This window comes from Charadrius vociferus, unplaced genomic scaffold, assembly GCF_000708025.1.
Source record: "Charadrius vociferus isolate BGI_N301 unplaced genomic scaffold, ASM70802v2 scaffold1284, whole genome shotgun sequence".
Taxonomy (NCBI): Eukaryota; Metazoa; Chordata; class Aves; order Charadriiformes; family Charadriidae; genus Charadrius; species Charadrius vociferus.
This window is the reverse complement of record NW_009648060.1, coordinates 405,017-416,269: the sequence shown is the minus strand read 5'-3', so window position 1 is coordinate 416,269 and position 11,253 is coordinate 405,017. Positions and strand designations below refer to the sequence as shown.

Genomic DNA, 11,253 nt, shown 5'->3' with positions numbered 1-11,253 from the left:
CAGGAGGTGGCAGCCGCCCGGGTACAGCGTCTGCCTAAGGCCGGGCTGTTCCCCTGTACCTCAAATTTCCCCAGTTACCCACTATAGGGACCATTTCCTAAAGCTGTAAGGACCATTCCCTAGAGCTATAGGAGGAGACAGAGAGACCTAAGGGTGTCCTGTGCCACCAAGGCTGTGCCAATCTCTGGTTTTGGATGGTCACACACATTCATGAAGCTCTCTAGAAGCCAGAGCCTCTTTGAAGCGCCAGCAATAAAAGAAAAAATAAATCCCAAAACTCAAAACCCCCGCAGTGCACAGTCCCGACCCTCATCCCAACCCCTGTGGGAGGGGAGGCGATGCCCTGCCTGCTTCCCAGCCAGCATTTGGGCTCCAGAAGCCATCTAGAGGATGCTCCTCCATGTCCAAAGGGAAACGGAGAAATAGATTTTCTTGGAAAGCTTTTTATATCTTTGCAAGCGATTGACACGCGAGCTCGGCCCACTGGCTGCCCGGCCTCCGCCCAGCCTCCCCTCGCCGCCGAGCTGCAGGGATCCACGAAGGATTCACCCAGACAGCAAGACCACTGCAGGGAGGGGGAGGTAAATCGCCAAAAACCATGGGTAACCCATCCAGGGCAGCGCTTACCTGGGCATGACGGGGCTGTCCTGCTTGTTTTGGAGGCTCTGGATGTTCTCCCAGACCGGGAATTCAGACAGGCTGATGGCAACCGGCACAACTGCGTCAGGTGACCCGTCGTCCTCGGAGACGTCAAAAGTCACGTTCAGGTCGTGGATGGGCACGGCAGGCAGGGTGCAGTTTTGGGCAGCCGACATCGCCAGGGGCACGCGGCTTTTGGTGACCGTCAGCGGGCAGATTTTGGAGGTGTAACACGATGGCACTGAGGAGACGGGGGGTGCCTGGGCTGCCGCTTTGAGACAGGGGCTGCCTGGGTTCTGCATCACCCTGGGAGTCTCTGCTTCTTTCCCACCTCTCCGCTGGCGTTTTATCCGCGTTTCGAGGCTGCGGGGAGCTTCCGATTGGGAAGCGGCGTTCATCTCAGACCTCCTCCTCTTCTTAATTGGGCTGAGAGCTGTTGGCGTGGGACTGGAGAGCGGAGTGAGCTGCTGCGAGCATTGCAGGGCAGCGCTTGTCACAGGGGCACCGGGCATGGCGACAGACGCCTCTGCTAAAGGAGAAGAGAAGAAACAGAGTCACCTCCCTGTCTGCAGTTCCCAGGCACCCCCAAACCCCAAGGCATCCCCTCCGCCCCCCGTCACAGCTCAGCAGAGAGCTGCCCAGAGAACCCTACAGCAGCCGTTTGCCAGCGGGTGTTTCCATCAAACCGCGTTAAACCCAGAAGAAAAGAGCCGGCACAAACAATCCTGTGCCTTGCCAGCCCTAAAGGCACCGGACTGGTCCCAAAGCAAATGCCTCATGGCAGTGCCTGGTCTGTCCCTGGAAAACAGGGACTGCAGAACCCACGGCTTCGCCATCGGGTTTGTGCAGTGACACTGAGGATGAGGAGGAAGAGCTCAGCCCCGGTCAGATGCAGGCTGTCAGCTGGAAGGCTACAGCCGGGCTGACTTGGGCAAACGTACCACGGGGGAGTAAACAACACGAGAAAGGAAAGGAAAAAAAAAAAAAAAAATTAGGATCAGAACTGCCACTTTGGTCTCCTGAAGCACAAATATCATTCACGTTTAAGCTGACTTGCACACACACGCTGAGCTCCCTGGAGACAAGGGCTGCTCAGCGGCTCCTGCCGTGCCCCGGGCTGCCGGAGATGCTGGCTAACCTGAATCACTCTATAAAGCGAGGCTGGAGATGCTCTCGGCAGAACCCGCTGGGCGTCACGTCAGGAGAAACTCATCTCTCCGCCCTGTGCCCACGGCGGGGAGCTGCCCCTGCCCCCCACCGGCTCCTCCAGCGCACGCCGAGACAAAGGAGAGGGGACAGCACCGACTGCCCCAAATCCAAAACCTCACCGTCACAGCTCTGCTGCATATTCTGGGCTGCGGTGGCCCCGCTGACCTCCGAGGGTCTGTTGGGAGACATGGGTTGCTCCAGGCTTACATCAGCCTCCCGATGGACCAGGCGCTCCATTTCCTCAAATTCAGAGACCATGTCAGGAGTTAGGAGGTTGGCAGCCTTCAGGAGGGAATATTGCTTTCGGGCAACTCTCAGGATAGCAGCTATAAGCCTGGGACAGAGAAACAGATCCAAGAACCAGTTAGCAGATGAGCTTCAGCCAGCATCACCAGTACCAGAGGCTCAGCACCACCTCCGAGACACCTTCTCTGGGGGAGCAGAACCTATTAGCAGAGTTTTGGGGCAAGAGAGGCAAACTTTGAAGCTGTGAGACACCCAAGCTGTAAATCTCTTGCTGGAGAACCTGAGCTGTGAGTTGTGTGCTCCCCTGTTGGGTACAAGGGACCAAATGGCATCCACAGACCTTTCGCTGAGCCTCAGACACTCTTTAGCTCGGCTGGAGGCAGACAGAGATCCAGGCACACGTCAAGGCCAGCCTCCCTCAGGAGACCTTTCTAAAGAGGTTCATTCTGCCAAGATGCTTGGGGCAGAGACATCAGCAGATGGTGCCATGGGAGCCCTGCCAGGGCAGGACCTGGGGGAGCTGAGGCAGGAGGAAAGACTTCGCGGAGGTAATTTCAGGACTAACAACGTGCACTTAAGGCTCACACAGTGGCTGTGCCTGGAAACCTTCATTGCTGGCATTTCCAGGAGAGGTTATCCCATGGGATTTGATCTCCAAGAGCCAAATCCCTTATTTTCCACGGCAGGCAGTCATCTGCAAACAAAGACCTGGTCCCACGTCCATCCAGACCATCCCTGGGATGGACGTGTGCAACACAGGAGGGTGGACAACCCATCCTCCATAGGCAAACAAGACGTGGTACATGGGGACAGCACAAACACACTCACGTCTCTCTCCGGCTGCCGGACAATCCCTGTAGAAGGCAGTTTGGCGTCTTCGGTTCCAGCTGGACATCTGTCTGGTGGGTTGCCGTGGGGCTGCTGGGGGGCATTTCCTCTGGAGCCTGGAGCAATCACCCAGAAACCCACGATCAGCCCATATTTGAGCCGAATATGGCCCCCAAACTCCCCGTTAGCTGGGAAGTTAAGGGGTTTCGCCAGCAATCCACAGCACATACTGAGCCAGGACCCCAGGCTGAGCTCCTGCCCTCTCCCAGCACGCCCAGCGTACTCCACGAGAGTATTTGAGGCCCCCCAACCTCTTCTGGGCTCTGCTCATCACGCCAAGCCCTCCCCTTCTCTCACCTCCTCCACCGATTCCAGCTGCGGCTGAACAGGCCACCCCGCTTCCAGCTCCCGCTGCTCTCCATTGTGCTCCACCTCATCATCCAGAGCAAGGCACGTCTTCGGGACGGCTTCCTCCAACCTACAGAAGCCAGAGAAGAAGCCACTGAGCCAGAGAAGATCCTCCGGTGAAGCCGTCATTTTACGTAAGAAGTTTTGGGGTGGATCAAACAGATTTGGCCTTTGCAAGCCGGCTCCCCCCAGTGCTCGCACGCTGTGGTCCGTCAGGTTCTGGCTACACCCCACCACAGTCGAGATGACGGTGCACACCAGCAGAGCAGCTCATCTGCTTTCTGACGGACACCTCGGCTCCAACCAGCATGAAAACCCTCAGGGTCCTTGTCACTGGGGGACACCAGGAGGTCACACCAAGTTCTGTCCCTCCTCCCCACCAGACTCACCTGGGCAGCTCCACCAGGCTCGAGTTGAGTGGAGCCAGTGGCGCCAGCACCTGGTTCTCTGCCTCCCGGGCAGTGTCCTCATAGGCACGGAGCTTTGCCCGCAGATCTGCCACCTGCGAGGAAGGATCATCCGTTGCTTGGATGGTATCACACCCCCCCCCCGGGAGCTCAGAGGTCCATGGCCCAAGCAAACCACAGCTGAAGACAGAGCCCTGCCCTCCCTGCCAGCGCCTCACCTCTGCTTTCAGCTGCTCGCAGATCACGGCGTATTTACTAGTGTTGCAGTCAAAGCTGAGCACGTTGCTCTTCAGCTGCAGAGACATGGACAAGCGAGAGGTTAAAGAAGACCGGGGCAGCATGTTACCCTCTCCTGACACTGGAGCAGCACAACTACTCAGCTTCTTCCAGGCCCCAGCGGACACGACCTGTGCTCAGGGACCTGCTGTCCCAGTCATGAGCCTTTCTGGGCTGAGGAGCTTTAGGAGAAAACCAGGCACGCGGTGTCTGCAGCTTCAGCAGCTGCTTTCTGCCCAGAGCGGCATCCCCAGAGCTGGAAACCTCAAGCAGGAGAAGGGAGGTACCCACTAATCTGCCCCACCGTGCACAAGGCTCCTTCCCACCCATCCCCAGCAGCTCCCCAACGCACGGCAGCTCATCGCCGCAACACGAGGTCCTCACCGACAGCTTGATCTCCTTGGCCCGGCTGGCGTACTTGAGCGTGTTGTAGGTGTCCTCGTACGCCAGCGCGCAGGGACTGACAGCGGCGATCATAATGGTGCGGCAGTTGCCACCAATGGAGTCCTTCAGCAAGCGCGTGAGCTTGCTGTCCCGGTAGGGGATGTGAGTTTTCTTGCTCTGTACCAAAAGATCAAGGGTCTGCTCAGCTTTTAGCCCTTGGGCGCTCAACTCCAAATTCTACATCGCGAAGGGACGGCCACCTTCATCCCACAGCAGGTCTCAGAGCCCAGCTCAGCCTGCTGCCCTCCCCGCACCGGCTAGACCGTCACTTGAGGACACCCCTCACATTCACCCATCTCGGGGAGCCAAAGCCCGGCAGGGCCGTACGAACAGTGTTACCTTTGCATCGGCCAGCGCGTTGATGACGTTGATGAGGGCCAACAGTGAGCGGTTGATGTTGGCACCCTCCCGGAGCCGCTCTCCCTTGGCGTTGGTGACTGAAGCTCGCTCCGAGCCTGCCAGGTCGATCAAGCTCATCTTGGCCACTTGCAGATCGCAAGCGAGGCCGCCAACGCGGTCCTGCTGCTTCACGTAGATCTGTAAGGACAGAGATCGGTGAGGCTGCGGCCCAACAAGGCTCACAGCGTTGCTCGTTGGAGTCAGCATCACCAGCTTCAATGTTTATAAAAGGATGGCAAAGAGGATCACACAGGCTGTGAGACGGAGCAGGGGGGAAAGAGGAGCGCAGCACTGAGAAGACAAGTTAAAAACTCGGCGGTGACACGAGTAGCAAAGCCACGGAAGGGATCTCACAAGATATGACAGAGCTACGGGAAATAGTCAGCATCTCCTACGCTTGCTGAGCGAGCGGGGTACAGCTGGTGGGGTCCTTGAAGGGCAACACGCCAGCCCAGAGCTCCGGCACGGCCTGGGAAGTGCTCACGTACGTGGCAGCACCAGCCCCGACTCCGACTGTGGATTTTGCCAGCAAACTTAGACAGCAATGGGGGCTGCAACCCCCCAGACACAACCGTGTAACGCCCCCAGGGAGGCATCCAGCCAGGGCTTTCCGTGCTGAGCCCAGTTCCTGGCTGGTATGGGCTGGGAGGGACACAGCCACCGAGACTCACCTGGCACCACAACCTCATAACATCCCCTTCTGCACCCCTAAAGATCTCCCAGGAGAAGCAACCGCTTCCCCCCCACACCCGATAACACCTTCAGCCCTCCAGGAGCAACTCCTGCACAGACTGGAGGTACCAGACAGATGCTGGAAGCTGGTAACTGGTCCTGCATCCTCACCAGAGTGTGGTTTGCCTGCGGGGAGGCAGAGCCAGCAGCGGGAAGGGCAGATTTCCAGCACAGCTAATGGATTCGCGGCAGGCAGGAATCCAGCACCCACCGACAAACCCAGCTGGGAAGCTGGCTGGGAAAGCATCCAGACACCTGGACTTCCCCCTCGCAAGCAGCAACAGGCAAGGCACCAGGTTCAGACTGAAATTACAGGCGGAGCCCTCCGTCTCCCCACGCAGCCGTGACGGCCCTGCTAATTCAGGGAAGGGCCTGGCTGGAATTGAAATCAACCGGCAGGTTTGTGCAGGAGAGCGCCGAGAAACCAGGGGGCAAACCTACAGACCCCCACCCGAGGGAGCGTAATTCCCAGCTCAGTGCCGAGGGGGAACACGACAGAGGAGACAGAGTGCCCCGTGGCACCCGGGGTGGGGGAAAGAACGAGCACAAGCCAGCGATAAGTGGCCCCCTTTGCTCGGGGTCAGGTTTTAGGTACGGCTCCCACGCGCTAAGTTGACAAGAGTCAAAAGCACAAAGTAAAATTTCAGCCCTTGGGAGACGTAACACCAAGCTGGGAGTACGGGGTTGTCCGGGAGACGTGGCCACCAGCAAGACCAGTACGTACTGTCCTGCTGCAGCACTGGCTAGTGGCCTGCCCAGCCCCATAGCTCTTTTTTTAGAGCCATAACCGCTCTGATTTACCCCATGGCACACCAGGAGCAGCGGCAGGATCCCCGCGATGCTGGTCCTGGCAGGGGCTTGCTCCCTAGCCCCCTTTTCGGCCCAGGTCCCGAGCAATACCGCAACCACCAGCCCTCACCTGGAAGATGGCATGCGAGCGGGAGGAGGTGGCGTTGGCATCAGTGGGGTGCTGCGTCCGGTTTTTGTTGCCGTTGGCCAACATCTCCAGGAGCTGCTCTGCCGACGAGGGCTGGGAGAGAACAGGCAGAGGGGAGGTATGAGCGCAGCCCGTACGCGGGCACTGAGACAACCCGACACCGAGCAGCCACGGCGACTCAGGCTGAGGCATCCCGCAGCTCGGCGTGGCTCGTTTCAGCTCGGGGTCACGTTTGCTGCCAGCCAAGAGCTGTGCAGACAGCACCCCTCGTACCTTCACACCCTCCCCGTGTCCCCGGGACACGCATTCCCTTTCAGAACTGGTGTAGGTGCAGCATTGCCCAGACCTTGTGCCCATTTTTATACCCACCTGGTGGAAGGAGAGACCCTGAACCACAACTCCTTTCTCAGGATCCTCCCGGATGGCCAGAGGGCCCTTGGGCTCCAGCAGGTCGTGAATCTGTTCGTTGTACACCTGGAGCAGGGAACTCGATGTAAGACCGAGGTTTGGTTCCCCAGCAGTGAGAGGAGCTTTGTACCCCAGCGTCACGCACAACCTGGTGTCCCCCCCGCAACACCACCTCCGGGACCTCGTTACACCGAGAGCAGCCGATGGTGCTCTAACCGCAGAGGACAGCTCGGGAGGGCTTTACCGGCAAGTCACTGTGCCACCGCTCCTCTAAAGCCCTTTCGGCCGGGAAGACCTCATCGCTACGTGGACCACAGCAAGGCAGAGAAAATTCCCTGACTCCAGATAAGAGGAACCAGCAGCACCAGTTCACCAAACTGGGTGGGTGAGCCTGCTTGCAGTCAGGCTCTAGGGCTGCCCTGGGGAGACCAGGCACAGCGAGTAGCCCAAGTGTGGCACTATGGGGTCCGGATCAACCCCAAATCTTAGCAATGGTGACCTGGAGGCAGGAAGGGACGTGGTTCAGCGGCAGCGTACCTCCTGGTAGGAGACGAGGACCTCGCAGCTCTTCTCCTCCTTTCTGGCTTCGATCTTCTTGTACAACTCCACCATGGTGAGGTACATGATGCCGGGGTTTTTCTCCGAGCCCAGCATGGTGTAGGTTTTTCCTGCTCCAGTTGCGCCGTAGGCAAACACTGGGAGGAGAAAGGGTGGACGGTTGAAACAAACATTAATTAACGGGAGCAGGCGTAACGTCCGCTCCTTACCGGAGCGGAGAGTTTCCCGCAGCAATCCCTGCAGCGGGGGTCGCTCGCAGGCTTTGCGGAGATGAGGCAAAGCTAATTACCCTCCGTTGCTGGCTGCACTAGCCTTTAGTGCAATTCTTTTCTTTCCTCGTTTCAGCCTCTCTAATTTAGCAGACAGAGACAGAATGAGTCCCCAAACCATCACCTGCTTAGATGCTCAAGTCACCCCTGAACCTTCCCCTTAACAAGCTGAGCAGCCCCATTCCCCCGTCTCTCGCCAGAAGGTGTTCCTTCTTCCAGACCTTGTAATTCATCTCATTTTCCCCCCCATCTTTCAACACCCTCTTTGAAGCATCACCGTCAGAGCAGGACACACTAATCTAGAGAGCCTCAGCCCTTCTCCCCATTAGCGGCACTCGGTTCTTCGCAACTCTCTCATTTAAGGATCCTGGAGTTATTTTATGCAGATAGAGACACGAGATGTGCCTGCCAGGTGGGCACGGTGACAGAGGCAGCCTTCAGCGGCTCGCAGAGCACGCTGGAGAGCCAGGAATAGCATCCTCCGGTCCCAGTGCCCGGCCCGGCACATGATTAGACAGGAGAGCGGTCGTCTCCTGCTTGGTGCCTGCCTCGCAGAAGTGATGTGCTCGTTAAGCCGCTCGTCGGCTGACAGCCTGTGAACAGCACGAGGGTCTGTGGCGGCGGGCGAGGAGCTTTCAGACCCGGCACGGAGCTTTCCAGACCCAGCTTTGCGGTGCTGCCAGCCTGGGAGACACGCGCGAGGTGCACGGCAGCCCCCAAAGCATCCCAACATGCGTCTGCTTCACCCCAGATCCCACTCCGACACTCAACATCCTCTTGAAGCTCTGCCCATCACAGCAATTTGGGCTTGGAAGGGACGGCAAAACCAAGGCGCTCTTTGCACCATGGATCCACCTGGTTTCTTCCCATCCTTCCCGCCCCAGGAGAGCGGAGATCAAGCGATCCTCATCCCTCAAAATACCCGGAAAGCACCTGCCCAGACTCATTTTCTACCCCAACGCCCACCTCCACCTTCTACATCACACCTCCTAGAGCGCCAAGCGCCGCTGCAGCTCTCAGTATCACAGAATGACAGAACAGCCCAGGCTGGGAGGGACCTGAAGAGATCATCTGGTACAAGCTTTTGTGGGAAAAGGAACCTGGATGAGATTATCTCACAACCTGTCAAGTGGCATCTTGAACACCTCCAGCCATGTGGACTCCGCTACCTCCCTGGGGAGGTTGTTCCAGTGTATGTTCTCACCGTAAAAAGCATCTTTCTTATATTGAAGAGAAATCTCTCAGTACAACACATACCTGTTGCCCCTTGTCATCATCTTGTGATGACAGAAACTCCATCCTCTCTGTAGCCACCCTTTAAGTACTCAAAAACCAATGAGGTCCCCCTCGAGCCTTCTCTTCTCCAAGGAGAAGAGCCCCAACTCCTTCAGTCTTTCCTGCTAGGGCACGTTCTCCAGCCCTTGAATCATCTCCGTGGCCCTCCTTTGGAGCCTCTCCACTCTGCCTGTGTCCTTCTTGAGTTGTGGGGGCTACAGGTGGACACAGCGCCCCGAGTGCGACCTGACAAGCACTGGGTGGGATGATCTACCTCAGCTAGAAACATCACTGTGGCTGCAGAAAAGAACTTGCCTTCACTGCTCCCGTGGCACACTGCGGACTCCCATTCAGCTCCTTGCCTACCAGGACCCTCAGGTCCCTCCCAGCGAGGCTGCTCCCCAGTCATGCAGATCCCAGTCTGTACTGGGTTCCTGGGTCATCCCATCCCAGGTGCAGGACTTTGCACCCCTCCGTGTTAAACTTCACACCGTTCTTTCTCACCTGCTTTGCCAGGCCGGGCAGGTCTCTCCCTGCCTGCTCCACAAACCCTCTCCCAACAAAAGGGTGAGACCCCACCTGGTCCAGCTCTGGGGATCCCAGTACATGGAAGATGTGGACCTGTCAGAGCAGGTCCAGAAAATGATCCAAGGGTTGGAACAGCTCTGCTATGGAGAGGCTGAGAGAGTTGGGAGTTTTTCAGCCTGGAGAAGAGAACGCTGCCGGGAGACCTTATTGTCACCTTTCAATGTATAAGGGGTGGCTTGCAGGAAAGATGGAGAAAGACTCTTTAACAGGGCCTGTAGTGACAGGACAAGGGGCAATGGTCTTATCTGACAGAGGAAAGGTTTAGATTGGACATAAGACAGAAATGTTTTATGATGAGGGTGGTGAGCCCCTGGCGCAGGTTGCCCCATCCCTGGAGGTGTTCAAGGCCAGGTTGGACGGGGCTTGGAGCAACCTGGGCTGGTGGGGGGTGTCCCTGCCCAGGGCAGGGGGTGGGACTGGATGATCTTTCAAGGTCCCTTCCAACCCAAACCATTCTGTGATTCTATACGAACGCTTCATGTTTCACTTCCCCTCATTTACCTGCTGAGATTAGACGACATTTCCATGTCAGGATCATCCCTGTCCTGCTCATGTATGCAACCGGCCCAGCTTGGTGCCGCCAACAAGCTTAAGGCTTTATCTTTTTGCATCACTGTTGTGCCCCCCTCTCCCCATCTGCTTGAGAGCTTCCGAAATAAAACCACAGCTCCACCGAGCCCACCCAGCCCTGGAGAGATTGGGCAGGAGCTCCTGCAAGGATTGAAGGCGCTTGCCAGCTCTTACCAGAACAGTTGTAGCCATTGAGGACACTGTCCAACACGTTGTGGGTGGTGTGCTGGAACACCTCCTCCTGAGTCGCTCTCTCCCCGAAAACCCGGTCGAAGACAAACTTCAGGTCCTTGCCCTGGTGCTTGGGCCCACGGGTGGACACCACGCTGCCAGAGGGAGCGCTGGGCTCCTCGGGGTTGAAGATGAGGATGTTCTGGTCGACGACGCGCAGGACGGGGTGTGCAGCCCGCTCTCGCTCACACGGGGCAGAGGGCCGCACACGCACCATGACGGTCACAGTGCCCTCCTCGGGCGGAGGGCCCAGTGCCATGGGGACAGCGGGGAGTTGGGGTGGGGATATGGGTGGCTGGAGGACACAGCTCTGGGCTCGAACGTCCCAAGGGTCTCATGCACTCTGGGGGGGAGGAATGGGTCAGCGAGGGGGTGAAGCAGTGGAGAGGGAGCCTGAGGTTGGGCAAGGCTTCCCATCCCCTGCCTGTCCTAACCCCCACTGGTGCCCCTATAGCCACCCTTATAACCCCCCCAATGACCCTACACCCTCTTCAGGCCCCCAGCACAGCTCTGGGCTCGAACGTCCCAAGGGTCTCATGCACTCTGGGGGGGAGGAATGGGTCAGCGAGGGGGTGAAGCAGTGGAGAGGGAGCCTGAGGTTGGGCAAGGCTTCCCATCCCCTGCCTGTCCTAACCCCCACTGGTGCCCCTATAGCCACCCTTATAACCCCCCCAATGACCCTACACCCTCTTCAGGCCCCCAGAGCCTCCCCAAGGACCCTACATCCCCTTTGGGACCCTATAGCCCCTCTCACAGCCCTAAACCCCCTTCAGACCCCCACACCCCCTTTGGGCCTCCAGAGCCTCTCCAATGACCCTTTGGACCCCTA

General features: G+C 58.1%; 1 protein-coding gene across 1 annotated transcript in view; it reads right to left on the bottom strand.

The window, feature by feature from the left end:
- KIF18B (kinesin family member 18B) overlaps window positions 1–10,683 on the bottom strand; it is a 21,364-nt gene extending 10,681 nt beyond the window's left edge. Inside the window, exons 1-12 of the mRNA XM_009883729.1 lie at window positions 10,368–10,683; window positions 7,471–7,628; window positions 6,895–6,999; window positions 6,508–6,618; window positions 4,797–4,994; window positions 4,398–4,574; window positions 3,956–4,030; window positions 3,720–3,832; window positions 3,280–3,400; window positions 2,923–3,038; window positions 1,968–2,182; window positions 628–1,168 (exon numbers count right to left, since the gene is read on the bottom strand). Coding sequence (XP_009882031.1) covers window positions 628–1,168; window positions 1,968–2,182; window positions 2,923–3,038; window positions 3,280–3,400; window positions 3,720–3,832; window positions 3,956–4,030; window positions 4,398–4,574; window positions 4,797–4,994; window positions 6,508–6,618; window positions 6,895–6,999; window positions 7,471–7,628; window positions 10,368–10,683 — 2,246 coding nt within the window. The remainder of the gene's footprint in view (window positions 1–627; window positions 1,169–1,967; window positions 2,183–2,922; window positions 3,039–3,279; window positions 3,401–3,719; window positions 3,833–3,955; window positions 4,031–4,397; window positions 4,575–4,796; window positions 4,995–6,507; window positions 6,619–6,894; window positions 7,000–7,470; window positions 7,629–10,367) is intronic.
- Window positions 10,684–11,253: the final 570 nt, after the last annotated feature.